The sequence below is a fragment of the Fulvia fulva genome, chromosome 4 (genome assembly GCF_020509005.1).
Source record: "Fulvia fulva chromosome 4, complete sequence".
NCBI lineage: Eukaryota > Fungi > Ascomycota > Dothideomycetes > Mycosphaerellales > Mycosphaerellaceae > Fulvia > Fulvia fulva.
The window spans coordinates 5,584,653-5,597,999 of record NC_063015.1 but is presented as its reverse complement, the minus strand read 5'-3'; the positions used below and the strand labels follow the sequence as shown (position 1 = coordinate 5,597,999).

General features: G+C 53.3%; 5 protein-coding genes across 5 annotated transcripts; 1 reads left to right on the top strand and 4 right to left on the bottom strand.

Annotated features, from left to right (window-relative positions):
- Positions 1-707: 707 nt before the first annotated feature.
- Positions 708-2,462, top strand: CLAFUR5_05233 (uncharacterized protein; the record flags this gene model as incomplete). Its single annotated transcript, XM_047904381.1, has 2 exons — positions 708-1,666; positions 1,796-2,462. The coding sequence occupies 2 exons, from the start codon at positions 708-710 to the stop codon at positions 2,460-2,462; spliced, it is 1,626 nt and encodes a 541-aa protein (XP_047761455.1).
- A 2,099-nt stretch (positions 2,463-4,561) lies between these two features.
- CLAFUR5_05232 (uncharacterized protein) lies at positions 4,562-5,170 on the bottom strand (the record flags this gene model as incomplete). The annotated part of the gene is made up of 1 exon (XM_047904380.1): positions 4,562-5,170. The coding sequence occupies one exon, from the start codon at positions 5,168-5,170 to the stop codon at positions 4,562-4,564; it is 609 nt and encodes a 202-aa protein (XP_047761454.1).
- Positions 5,171-5,865: 695 nt separating this feature from the next.
- On the bottom strand, positions 5,866-7,041 carry CLAFUR5_05231 (uncharacterized protein; the record flags this gene model as incomplete). The annotated part of the gene is made up of 1 exon (XM_047904379.1): positions 5,866-7,041. The coding sequence occupies one exon, from the start codon at positions 7,039-7,041 to the stop codon at positions 5,866-5,868; it is 1,176 nt and encodes a 391-aa protein (XP_047761457.1).
- Positions 7,042-7,535: 494 nt separating this feature from the next.
- On the bottom strand, positions 7,536-8,210 carry CLAFUR5_05230 (uncharacterized protein; the record flags this gene model as incomplete). The annotated part of the gene is made up of 1 exon (XM_047904378.1): positions 7,536-8,210. The coding sequence occupies one exon, from the start codon at positions 8,208-8,210 to the stop codon at positions 7,536-7,538; it is 675 nt and encodes a 224-aa protein (XP_047761456.1).
- A 3,831-nt stretch (positions 8,211-12,041) lies between these two features.
- Positions 12,042-12,863, bottom strand: CLAFUR5_05229 (uncharacterized protein; the record flags this gene model as incomplete). The annotated part of the gene is made up of 2 exons (XM_047904377.1): positions 12,042-12,595; positions 12,647-12,863. 2 exons carry the CDS (start codon positions 12,861-12,863, stop codon positions 12,042-12,044), a joined length of 771 nt encoding a protein of 256 aa, XP_047760709.1.
- Positions 12,864-13,347: the final 484 nt, after the last annotated feature.

Here is a 13,347-nt window from a genome sequence, read left to right as displayed (position 1 = left end):
TGCGCTATTAAAGGGTGGACCTCGGGCTCTACTTCCAACAAGCCGCCATGATGATGTTGATAGGTGTAATGAGCCGTTGCTGGTGGCACAATCTGAGTGTACCAACTCGGCCTGCGCAAAGACAATCCCGCACACGTATGCTGTCTCACGACTCTAGCAGTGGTGAGAGATGTGGTTCGCAAAGTGAATGGCCAGGACGACTCTAGGAAGAAGCGAGTGCCAAGACTCACGAGATGAATGGCCGTGTTTTGCATCTCGAACGCGAACTTTCCCACCTCAACTTCACGAGAGGGATTCATCTCGCCAACGCAACACACGACGCGTCGCGCACATGTCTCACATTTCTCTCTCATTGCTCCTGCAACACGAAGCCTTCCAAAACAATTGACGACTTACCGGCAACAGTGCCTACATCCGAGACAGACCTCCACGACATTCCCTCGCTGTCGTCTCGAGTTGTACCAGCACTCAGAGACATACCTGCAGCCACTTCGCTCCGAGCACAAACAACCTCAAAGGTAAGCCATATCTCCCATCTAGTCTTGCGAGCCCTGTGCCATCGCCCCTCACATACTTCGATACACCCTTATTTCTAGCACATATACACAAAGTTCCATAGACAGCATACTCGACTCTACTTTACTCGAGTCTTACCTGATTGCTTGCTAACATGACCTCTACAGAGAAGGAGACCAGAACACGCAGCTATGACGTCGACCTTGCGACGAAAATGCGAGTTCTGCAACCTGCAGCACAAGAAGTGCGATGGCGGCCACCCATGTGGGATTTGTGTCAGTGCAGGTCGCAAGGCAGACCAATGCATCGAGCACACTCGAGGGCGATCTCAGCGACCGGCCACTGGCGCAGCCCCACGACGACCAGTGATCCCTTCCTCGTTGACAGCAGGCCCCCCCAAAGCCCAGCCTTCAAGGCCCGTCGAGGTTGATGAAGACTTGGACGAGGAGTATCAGCCTCGCAGGCCTGATCGTAGGACTGCAACAAGCCGGTATGCAGCGAGGACTTCCGCACCAGTGTCGTCTTATCTTGAGGCAGATGAAGACGAAGATGAGGAAGAGAACAACCTCGAGCAGGACCAGGGTGCGATAGAGGATATCGCCGCACCTCCAGAGGGTGCTACTCTGGCCACGACGGAGTTTGTTGCCGAAGGACTCCCATTCGACGGCAAGATCTGGACAGTCAAGGCCGAGCTGACAATATCCGAGCACCAAAACTTCAAGTCTTGTCGGGACTACGGGGTGGGGTTCCGGCTCGAGCGTACTGGGGAGGCTTCTCTGGAGGTTGGATATGGAATCGCCATCCGTATCGACAAGAACGTCCTCAACGACAAATGCCAAGAGCGTTGGATTGGAGAGCTACTTCAACCGAAGCGGTGCAAGCGGAGGGACCTTACCCGCCACGCACATGGAGGACACAAGGTGTCAGAGGTTGAGCGCTACGCTCAAATGTACTACGAGAAGGACGGCAGTCTGCGAGTTGGCGAAGACCTCGATCGGGTGCGTCAGTCGATGCCTGCTGCTCGGCAATTCCTCGCAATACAGGATTGCATGCTCGAGAAACCATTCCGCGGCAAGGGCCTGTCGAAGTGGTGCATGTTCACATTCTTGGCTGCAGTCGCTCATGCGCCAAAGGAGCATGCATACACTGGGTATGTCTTTCTGTCGTCAGCTGCCTTCGCCCACGTGTATGACGAGGTTGCCACGGAGCGCCATGCCATAGGACTCGCGCCCAAGCCTCGACTGACCATCGAGGCAGCACTCTGAGCCTCCTACCATAGCATGGGCTATCGTCTGTTGGTCTCCGGAGATCCCGCTATGAACGGCCATGGCATCACGATCATGGATCGTTCCTTCACGGAGAAGGGTATACTTGCAGAGCTGGAGGCTCTCAAGCAGTCTACATCACAACGCGGTCACCCGCAAGGCCTGACACCAAGCGCAACATCTCTCGCTTCTGGCAGCAAGAAGCGATCAGGTGCGGACCTAGACGAAGCGAGTGCCCCGTTATTCAAGAAGACAAAGAGAGACAGAACCGAGACTTCAGAGCCTGTTGCATGGAGTGAGGACCTCACCAGATTCCTGAAGACAGCCAGCACTGATGAGCTGAAGGCGGCTAGGCGCGCGTTGTTGTGGGAAGTCCTGCCGGCTCAGGACAAGTCGAACGGCATGCGACCATCGGCACCCGCTGAGTGGAGTGAAAGCCTCGATACATTCGTGAAAACAGCCAGCACTCTTGAGCTGGAGGCTGCGAGAGACACGCTGTTGTCGAACGCTGTGCCGCGCGACAGCAAGTCCAAGATCACACTACCACCAGAACCGACGCTGTGGAGCGCAATACTCGGCAACTTCGTACGTTCAGCAAGCATTGCTGACTTGAAGGCTGCTAGGGACACACTAGTGTCGAAAGCTGTGCCGAAGGAGGGCAAAGCCCAGACAGCTTATTAAGGGCCTTCCGGAAGCGCTGCAGCAGGCTCGCGGCCTCAACCTGCTGGAGATGCTGATGTCGAAGATGAGGACGAGGATCTCATGGTCGTTGATCGGACTGGGTACGACCAAGCCAATCGACGTCGTACCAAGCACATGGAGTCGCGACAGAGTCAGACCTGGCCTGGATCCGATGACGAGATAGACTAGGAGGACTTCGATAGGCAGCAGAGGAAGCATGCGGTCAGGATATCAGGATAGAAGGCCTAGATGACGATTAGCATGTACATAGGAGGCGTGTTCAATGAGAAAGGCAGGACGGCAGAATCTGTCTAATGGGAGTAAAGGGCACATTGGACATCGATACGAGGCCTACAAAGGACCGAATGTGCATATGGAGAATATCAAGTCTGATGGAGACAGTGGCTGACTGAGCCCAATGGATGCACGAATGAGAAATGTTGTACGGGGAGCTCAAACGGTATGCACACGCTGCGGCGACAACGGGTTAGCAGAGCGGCGTGATGATCCGACCCGACTTCAATGTTTTGCTACAGGACGTGATACGCGGCACCAATAATGTTGTTTCCACCTCGAGAAGACGTTTGCATGTGATCTTTGCCTGGCATAGAGCTGAAAGACATGCACCTGCAATGCATCTAGAGTACGTTCTCAAAAAGGTTTTTCGGCCTGATATACTTACATCTATATCTGAAGCATTAAAATTCGCCAGATCCTATGCTGAGATAGTGCTGAGTGACAGTGTAAGTCAAACAGGGGATGCGAACGGACGATACGTCAGGCACTCACTAACACCGCAACGAGAAGCTTCGACCGGCCAAGATGGTAATGCTGAGCAAGGTCGAAGTCGAAGCGAATTAGGCCGTCATCGTGCTGAATACGGTGGGTCGCAACGGATTCAGCCGGTTTCAAGCCTAGACTGAGTGGCATGATTGACCTGCACAGCCCTTATCTTCCTTCGATTGGCATAGTAATGAGCGTCATTCCACCTGGCAGGATACAGAAGTTGCTTCAAAAGTTGAATCTCTGTGAATATATTTAGGAAAAAGAAAAGACTGTCTCGTTCAGAACGGCTGGACCTTGCGATTGGGATATTCAGGTCGCTGCATCATGTATCAGTGACAGTCCATGCCGGTTTCAGAGAGGATCAGTAGCTTGCTGAATTGAAGGGTCCTCTATCGTCCAGGGGAACAAGTCTATGGTCAGTAGCAAATCCTTTCTTGCTCAAGGCATGTGGGGAATGGTGACCCGGCCATGAATTCCAGTCACGAAGTATTGGACACGAATGCCATTGGGACTTTGTCAGTCCGCAAAACGTATGCTCGACCAAACCCATACACGTCTCTACATCAAGTGACCTTACCGCTTTGACGACTGTGTGAAAGATCTTGTTCGATAACGGACAGATCGACAGATGCCAACAATTGGCATTCGACCAACCAAGGACCACTCCATTCGAAGTCATTTGAAGTTGTCTAAGCCGGCAAAAAAATGATAATACTGGGCAAGGTCGGAATCGAACCGACGTTCTCTCCTGGATTACTGGTGTGCTTGCACACCTTTCCCGTATCTTCGAAGACTGTTGGAAAATTAGAAGTTGCTCACTCTTCAACTGTTCCGATCTGCAGTGTGAGTCCATGGCGCTGTATGTGAAGGCAAGTTCATAGACGAGGAACCATCTGCAAACGAATAACGTTCGCGGCTTCAGTCCGCAAAGCGACACAAATGAACCCAGGAGTGTGATACCATTTCACCACAAGCCCTTTGATTGATTGATGAGTAAGGTTTTTCTGGAACTGTATGTGAGCGTCTGAGGCGAAGGAATGCATGATCACGTTTTAATGCTGTAAACAATTGAAATGGAGCAGACTGACAGGCTTACGTGCAGGTGATTGGAACCCTAAACGGCGAGGGGCGCCATGAGTAGCAAGTAACACTAAAGCATGGAGTGTTCACCATAGCATGAAGCGGTTCCGAGCGCCACGGCAGGCCTACGATATAGAACAGAAATCACAAGCCATCATATTGAACCGCTACTCGCAACTTCTGCTTCACAGACAGGCGCCGAAGCCATGCCACCAGCTGCTGGGGCCTCCACTCTACACCTCATCCTCCGAGCTCAGCGCCAGATCCTCCGGATCGCGCTCCTCCTCCTTCCCACCAGAAGTACCCTCACCCTCACCCTCTCCGCTCTTCTCACCCCCATCCTCATTCTTCTCCTTCTCCGCCATCTCCCAAGCCTTCACCCTCAGCGCATCCCAATAAACCTGCAACGCAGCAATCAACGCGCCCTCCTTTGCCTTCTTGCTCGTCCCAAACACGTCCCCATTACTCGGCGCCTCAGCACCACGCAGCCCGCTCTCCTTCCAGAGACTCGTCTTCGCAATCTGCTCGATCAGAGCCACGATACGCTTGAGAGTATCCGAGCCTTCCTCGATCTCAAACTGCTTCATGTCGCCGACACCGAGTTGGCAAACGCCCTTCAGGCCCGAGTTGACGCCGCGCTGGTAGAGGACGTCGTGGTGGTGGTTGATAGCGGCAATGGCCGCGTCGTGCTCTGCTTGACAGGTGGATTCGTCGAGCTTGTTGATGTCATTGATGCCGGCGGTGTGAAGCTCGTAGCCGACGGCGCGCTCGATGATTTGGAGGATTTGTTCGGTGTCGTTGGACTGGACGACGAGGAAGGTCTTGTTGTCGACGAAAGGCATGGTGGCGGTGTTTGTGTCGGAGGTGGATTGTTGGGAGTGATGGTGGTGCGGGTGATTATTGTACAGTCGCGTTTTTGTCTGGAGGAAAAGGCGCAGGATGTTCTTTGTCGTGTGTTTATCAAAGCCGCAGCTGAACAAAAGCTTTGTGGTGAAAGGATTGCTATGCGCGAAGCGAGAATGATATGTTGGAGTCGGGTATTGTGCCGTGTGAAGAGAAACGCGAGCGATGTGTGTGTGGGCTACAATTGATGTATGGACTTTAGGATACAGAATGAACGCTTGTGAGGTTTGCCGATATTCACCCGCGACTGTCGCTTTCACGTGCCAAATTTCGATGGCAGGCGGGTAGCACAGGATTAATCCACACAGCAACTGCACATGAAAGGTCTGTCGATTTTATCCGTCTATAGAAGCATCCGCCGAAGACAGGGAACGCCCGGAATGACGTGAGAACGGCTGTCACAACATGGGAAGATAGCAGAATACAGTAAACCGTTGTTCCATCTCATTGCTCTCGTATATGTTACGGGCACTGAGCCAGGGCTCTCCAACCCAACTGCATATTGATTATGCGCGTACGGTGTTCCAGCATTGGACCTGCCAAATACTCCCTTGCCCCAGTGTGTACGCCATGCTGAAATGACCTCAGCCCCCCGTGCGTCCCTCGTGTTGTTGTCGTTCCTTAGCGATTGATCTTACACTCGCGTGAAGACCGCATTAGTCCTCATCAATCTCACAGCACGAGGCAGAGTGGCGGCATTGTAGATCCCGCTACTGACTGCCTCCTCGATGGCGACTGGGCTGGTGGTCGCTTTCCAAGTCTGCTTAGTCTCCACGTCTGGCCGTTTGCTCTCGCCCAGCAGGACCCCCGCGCATACCGCAATGTCCCGCCAGTGGGCTGGTGCGATTTCGACCTCAGCTTTGATGTTCTTGAACTCTGGAAAGTTGGGCGACGTGCAGGAGTTGATGAATTTGAGGTGCGTTGGAATAGCAGGTGTGGTGAAGTACATCTGATGGCCGTTCTCTAAGGCCTGGCCAGCCAGGTAGTCGGCATCGTCCTCGTTATCGATCGTGACGGTGACGACCGGACGGATCTTCTCCTTGTCGAAGGCGACCGACACGACGGGGAGTCGCGGAAGTAGGCGCAGGCTATAGGTGCCCTGCTTGCCCTCGTCGGTGTCCTTCATCAGGAGCAAGTCGTTGATGATGAGGTCATTCCAGAACTGCTTCCTGTCCTCGCTCTTCTTACTCGGCAGCTCGCTGACCGCGTCGACTTTGCCCATGAACATTTCCATGGTCGTCTCTGGCTCTTCATCCGATCCCGACTCCTCGCCGCTCTCGATGGAAGTGGTGGCCTCCGAATCTGCGTCCTGATTTTTGATCGCGCCTTGAACAGCCGAATCAAGCTGATGGCGAGCTTCGGTAGCTTGTGCAAGGCAGATGTTGTAGAAGTTCTGCTTTGCTCGAATCAAGACGCGCTTGGCTTCCTCCTTCGCCATACCTGAGGCCTCTGGCAGTGGCCCAGTACCGACAGCGCCCTTCCCGTTGCTAACACTGTGCTGCGCGCCCGAAATCACGACGACCTCGACATGCTCAAGAGTATCTGTCGAAACCTCGACGACGACGTTGCTGTCGTAAAGCTTGTCGAACTTCTTGCGCTGCAGGCAGATGTCGTGCAGGCGAGCAGCGGCAGCCTCGAACTTGACCTCCCGCTCTTTCTTCTGCTCTGCGGTAGTGTGAGGGGAAACAGGGACGGTGGTGATGCTTGCGTCCACAGAGGCGGCGTCTTCGACTGCGAGCATCTTGAGAGCTGTCTTGAGCTCTTCGAAGTCGTAGCCTGTGGCTTGTTGGAAGATCTGGAAAGCAGGCATGTTGACGCTGCTGGACGGTGTGAGGGTGATAGTTCTGTGTGTTAAAGGCGTATTGTTCTTGGGAGATGTTCTTGTACGACTTTGTGGTGGTGCAGAGTCTGTAGTCTGAAAGTTAAAGAACGAGGTGTGGTGTTGATGGAGGAGCAAGACAGAAGGCGAAGCAGCGGGCGATATTTATCGGCTCTGCTAGCGTGTCGAGTGTTGTGGGTCGAGATTCAATCAGCTCCATCTTGTTCACCAAAATCTACGCCATTCACTCGAGAAGTCAATGGGCTTATATACAAAGTACATTAAAGTCTGGGGTACATGGAGTTGTGACGAGCGTGTACAGATGCTAGGAAGTAAGCATGGCGATCGAATTCTGATCGACATTGGAAAAGGTATATTACTTGATTTCATTCGGACTGCAAGTTTGCTGAAGTGAGACTGCGAAAGACAGTCCTGTTGACAGGTGTCGCAGAATCATAACAAGAGACATTAGCGATTACCATTTTCTACGCCATTGCTTCAGCATATCGATCCGTCACCGCCTTCTGCATCTTCTTGATCATCTTACTACGACAATGCACCCTCAGCTGCCACTCCTCAAACGTGAAACCATCCCTCTCCTTGCTCATGTCTTCCAGCTCAATCTCACCAAAGTTCCTTCCATCTTCCCTTGCCTCAATGCAACGTCCCAATCTTTGCTGTACCGTGATCTTGTCACGAATGTACTTGTCCTGTAGTGCCATCTTTGCCGCCAGTCTCCACATAGTGCCGATCGTGCATGGCTTCACGAGAGCTACCTGCATCGACACGTCCGCCATTTCAGCCTCCAGGCTGCTTCGGTAGACTTTGCCGTAGTTGGTGTGGAGTTCATCATATACGCCCTGTCGATGTATGAAGTACGCGACTCGAAGGCGGATCGGGGGGCAAGGGTCTGTCAGGTACATTCTTCCCCATGAGCCGGTCGCTAGCGACTTTCCTAGAATGGTGTGTGCAGTCTTGCGGTCAGGTACGAGTATATTAACCGTCATGACTCTTGTTGGAGAGTTCGATTTCGTGTTAATGAGCAGATCTGGCAAGTATAGTGGCGCTGGTCTCCAAAACATCGCCTTGCGCATCTTATTCCAGAGGATGTTCAAGGCGAAGCCTTCTTCTCGATATCTTGAGTCGTGGTTGTTCACCATTAACCGCCATGACCATTGGCTGTTCGCTGCCTTGGTGATATACAGGTGGTTGATCTCCACATGCTCTGTCCAATGCTCATGTTCGTGTCTGTATCCCGCTTTGGGGATAGGCTAGTTGTAGAGCTTTGCGCGGAAGAACAATGCTTGCTGAAGGCTTGGGGACTCGTGGATGGTCTGTTGAAAGGTTCGAGAGACTCTCTGTGCGAGTAAGAGGTCATTCGACGGCAGATGGCTCAAGATCTGCTCCAGGAGTTCTGTGATGGCGAGGCAGGCTTGAACGGCTGGGCCTGGAGTTGTGGCGGGAGCTACGACTGAGGTACGCGTTGCTTTACAGCAGAGTTGACGAAGATTGTGCCGCAGCTTTGTGATGTTGTATCCGATCTCGTATGGTACCCAGTCTCTTGCATAGTGTAGCGTGCAACGCCCCTAGCAGTAGGCTGCCAGACAGAAGAGATAGAGGCTTAACAAAGACCAAGTAGCGACGAGCGGCATAGAAGCACCGTTGGTGAAGTCGAGGATACAGCGGACGAGCACGCTGATGGCGCAAAAGAACAGAGGAATCGCGCAGTACGGTCGCCATGTCTGCAGTCGGCGGAAGATCTTGCTGTCAGCACAACGGCTGATTCGGTCGGGTGGGGTGAAGGCCCAGGACAGCACCAATCTGCGCATCAGCGCGGCATCAGTAGTGTCTGCCATCATCGGCTGGGGGAGACAAAGAGGCTCTCGAGTGTTGATGATGGTGTTGTGGTATGGAGGTGGCGTGACGCGGCGGAGAAGAATCACAAGTCACACACCGGATTTCGAGAGTGAAAGAACGCAGACAAAATCGCACATAAGACCATCATCAACAACTGCAGCCTCTTCTCCACCCACCAGCCTGCGCCAATGCAATGATGAAAAGAATAGTGGTTCGAAGAACCGGTTTGCCAACAAAAATTGTGCCGGGTTGGGTGCCTTAGGCCCAAAGGTGGCGTGAGGACCTTCTCATCTAACAGCGCCAAGCTTGTCAGTTCAGACCCGACCGGGCAGCCACCACTACGGCGAATGCGCGAAAGTATGAAGAAGGAAGGAAGAGGGTCTTCCTGGGAGGGGAGCTGGGCTTATATAGGCGAGCCTACGGCGTGCGAGGGGAGCTCCATCAATGAGCAGGGGGTTTCGTTGTCTATCACTTTGCTATGAGAGTGTCGTCATATCGACGAGGTTGGTCTAGTGCGTTGCTGGGAGGCGGCGAGGGTGCTGAGCGGAGGTCTGACGATGGGGAGAGCCAGGAGGGAGAGAGGAGAAGGTTACAATGATACCAGTGTTACTAGATAGCCTTCGATGGAACACTCTCGTGTCTGTGAGTTGTGGAATCTCATCACTGCTAAGAGTATCAGCCTGAGTAGAAGTTCCATTCTGCTTGCCCAACATCGCTCTGCCTGGGGCGGCTTGTGGCCGGCATCGCCACCGACTGCAAGAGACTTGAGAGGACTCAAGCATTGCATCACTTTCTAGTACTCCGATAGGCATCCATATCCTCTTCCGACTGTTCTGATTCTCGAGAGCCGTGAGTCGGTCCTTGCGACTATTCGATTGTGAGCTCCCTTTGAATGCCTCCGGCACTCAGCATCGTGGACCGACAAAGCGACATCTCCTGCGACGAAACTCCAACGCTTTTATAGCAGAGGCCATGAAGTGCAAAGTAATGACAACATGTCGTTCGCCATTCGCCATCTGCCACTCGTTCCCGATGCTCGACCATTTTCCTCCAGCACCCAACCTCACGACCCGATGATCTCTGCAATGGGGTTGAGCGTGATCATATATCCTCGAGACCATTCATATCGCTGAGGTGGTCGACCGACGTGTAGTGGAGGTCGAGTCAGGGACAAGAGGCGAGTCAGGCCAAGGGCGCAGATGCAGGAACAACATGAGAAAGAGGATGGACGGCCTGATACGCGATGCCAACCACGCGGCCACCAAGAACATGCCCACAAGGACGATGCCGCTGGAAAAAGATCTTCGATTTTGCCAAATCCTAGCGCTCGACGCGTCGCTCGTCCAATCGCCGTCCACGGCGGCTATCTTCGCCATCTCGCCATACGGGATAAACACGCGAGGCTACAGAGCAAGCAGACGTAACGAAAGATAGCTGGCGTCGCGGACGTGCATACCAGATCGCAACCACAGCGGCGCTCGCGATTTTGACGCAACCTGAAAAGACGGAAGCCTTTGACCACAGCAGTCACAACTCGCGCCATTAACCGAACGCACCATTGAACCTCCCAGCTACGGTATAGGACTTGGGACACGTTCATAAGAGTCCCGCGCAGGTACAGCGCAACAATCTCGTACCTGCCTCTAGGTAGCGCGGTGACGAGGCTGCTACACCACTGACGATACCTCGAAGGGCTGTTGTACATGCACTGCTATGTTTGCGTACCATCAACGTCAGTAGGACGCCACACTCGTAGTGGTGCTTCGAAGGCCACGGGGGACATCATCGATCGTTGTTGCATCGAAGTTGGCGGAGATGTGGAATAGAAGCTCCAATTGATGTTCTGGTGCTTACTTCGCGCTGGGGCCAACACGATGTCAATTGATACCATAGGTGGCGTCTACGTCAAGCTGTAGAGCAAGTGGGCAGACTGTTGGACTAGGAAAGTGGAAAGAGAAGCTGCAAGCGCACTGACTCCAACCAAGGCGGGTGTTCGAATGCCAGAACGCGTTGCCGAGCCCTGAACACCAAACTTCACCGCTTCGATCAAGGCTCTGTCAGTGAAGCTGCTCACCTGGAAAAATAGCGCGCTGCTATAGCCATGAGGAGGTCTCATTGAAGCTTTCGCACGAAGCATTCGACCGTGGTAGGCATTAGTCAGACGGCTCCGGCAGAATAGTGCCGCAGATGGCGAGCACGCAATTTACAATCGCTACAAGGGTCGTTGATATGGAGATCGAATGAAGAGGATCCTGCATGAACTTGAGAGAAAGATTCGGCTGGCGCGATCAAGTTGCCAACTCCCAGAGATGCCACTCAACACCCAACGCCACGAGCAACACCATGTTTGGAGAAGATGGACAGCCAGTTTCAGCCGCCGCAGCTACCATGCAAGGCACCATGCCAAGCAAAAGCTTCATTGACCTGAGTCCAGTGAGCAACAAGCGTTTCGTCCACGACTTCGGGCTCAAGATGCTGCCGCCTTCACCACCAACGACTTCGGCCAGATCAACGACCCGCAGCTCCAGAACAAGCCGCAGTTCGACTTCACTGCAGCTGATGGCGCTGCTACTGGCGATCTCAGCACCGTCTAACAATTCAACGGCCTTCCAGGCTCTGCTGGCATGATCCACGAGAGCTTCGATGACTTCTCCTCGTACGAGATCCATCCCACTGCACATGACTTCCACTTCAACCCTGGCAACTCGGCTTCTTACAAACGCAAAGCGTACTTGTTAGTTGAGTGTGCCTCACTTGCACCGATAGACGGAGATTCCTCGATGTCGAGTGCTAGTGGAATCCCCAGAAGCTGATCTTCTACTACTACGCTGATCACTACATCGACTTCAAGGACCTTATGACCAAGGTACATTGCATCTACGAGACTGCGGCATAAGATAGTGTCCCCGTGATGAAAGGAGCAAAGAACTTGCCTAGGGAGGCTGCCGATGGTAGGGTGGTTGTAGTACATGCTGAAGGTGCTGCCCGAGGCTGCTACGCTACAAGGAAATGCGATGTCTCGACGTCACCGCTGCTCAGCCCAAAACCATCGCCCTTCTGGATCCCACACCTCTCATCGCGCATACTAGAAGTATACCTCCTTCCTACGAGCTCTCAACCTCCATCGTATCGTCCTACTCCTCAACCTGCTCTGCATCCTTCATCACGCTATCCTCTTCAACCACCTTCTCCTCCCCCTTCACCTTTCGATTACGCTTCCGAGTCGATGGCACAACCTCGCCAGACTTCAAAGTCTTGTACCCGCGAGGTGCCCTCTTCTTACGCTTGGGCACATGTCCTGCATCTGAAGCTCCAGCGCTGCGCTTCTTGCTTGCCTCCTTATCTTTCGAACCTTGCTGCTCTCCATCCCACTCGGTCCGATCAGATCCATCATCCGACTGTGGCGTCGCGTCGTAGTCTCGAGGGTCGTATGCGTCGCCTGAGAAGTCGAGGTTCGGCAGGAAGCGAGAGACTGGGGCTATGCGAGGAGGTGGAGACGGTCCTGAGGCAGCTGAGTCCATGCCTTCTTCCATTGGAGATGCCATGCGTGGCGTCGGAGCGCGTTCGAAAGCGGCGATATCCTCTAGATCATCGCCTTCGTCTCCAGCCTCAATTCTGCGCTCCAGCTCTTCGAGGTCGTCCAGACCGTCTTCCGAATCTGCATCGTCGTCGCGACTCTTCTGCTCGTCTGTCAATGTCAGTCTGAGTCTCTCTTGCCTCGTGCGATGGCTGGACACACCTTCAATGCGCTTCTGCATCTTCCTGTACCTGTACATCGAGTTGTCTGCGTCTTGCATGATCGAAGCGTGGAGCTCAGCTCGAGGAACGCCTCCGATCATGGCTTGTTCGCGTCCGATGGTGTATGCGCTGCGGCCGATATGGGCTGGCAGCACTGGGAAGCCTGGTTTTGGTGTCGGGTCGAAGGGGCGCGTTGGAGGCGGTGGTTGACTCTCCATTTTTGCGCGTGGATGGATAATTTCGGACTGGTGATGGAGCGTGGAAGTAGCAGAAGGCGAAGTTATGAGGCGTTGGGTGTGTTAGTACAAGTGCCAAGACAATCTATTGTCACTTTCCAGCGAATGAATGACTGACACCAGAACATCATGTGCTAGGTCTTCTATTCACAAATATCAACTAATAGACATACGATGCGGGAGATGCGTATACGATACCTCGCAAACTGTAGTAGTCGAACAACATAACGAAGAGAAGTCCCTATACTCATACTAAGCTGTGCCATCTGATTTTTTTGCTAGCTATAGAGATCATCGCAGATGCCTGCGACATCTTTCGAGGCCCCGGTACATCTACTATCGACATTACGCCACCAGGAAAGCATTCTCACTGTTGTGTATCTACGAACCTCATACGCCTTGAAGATTTAACAGGTCTCGCGAAACACGAAACGTTACATGCTCTACGATCGGTCACCGAGCAGCT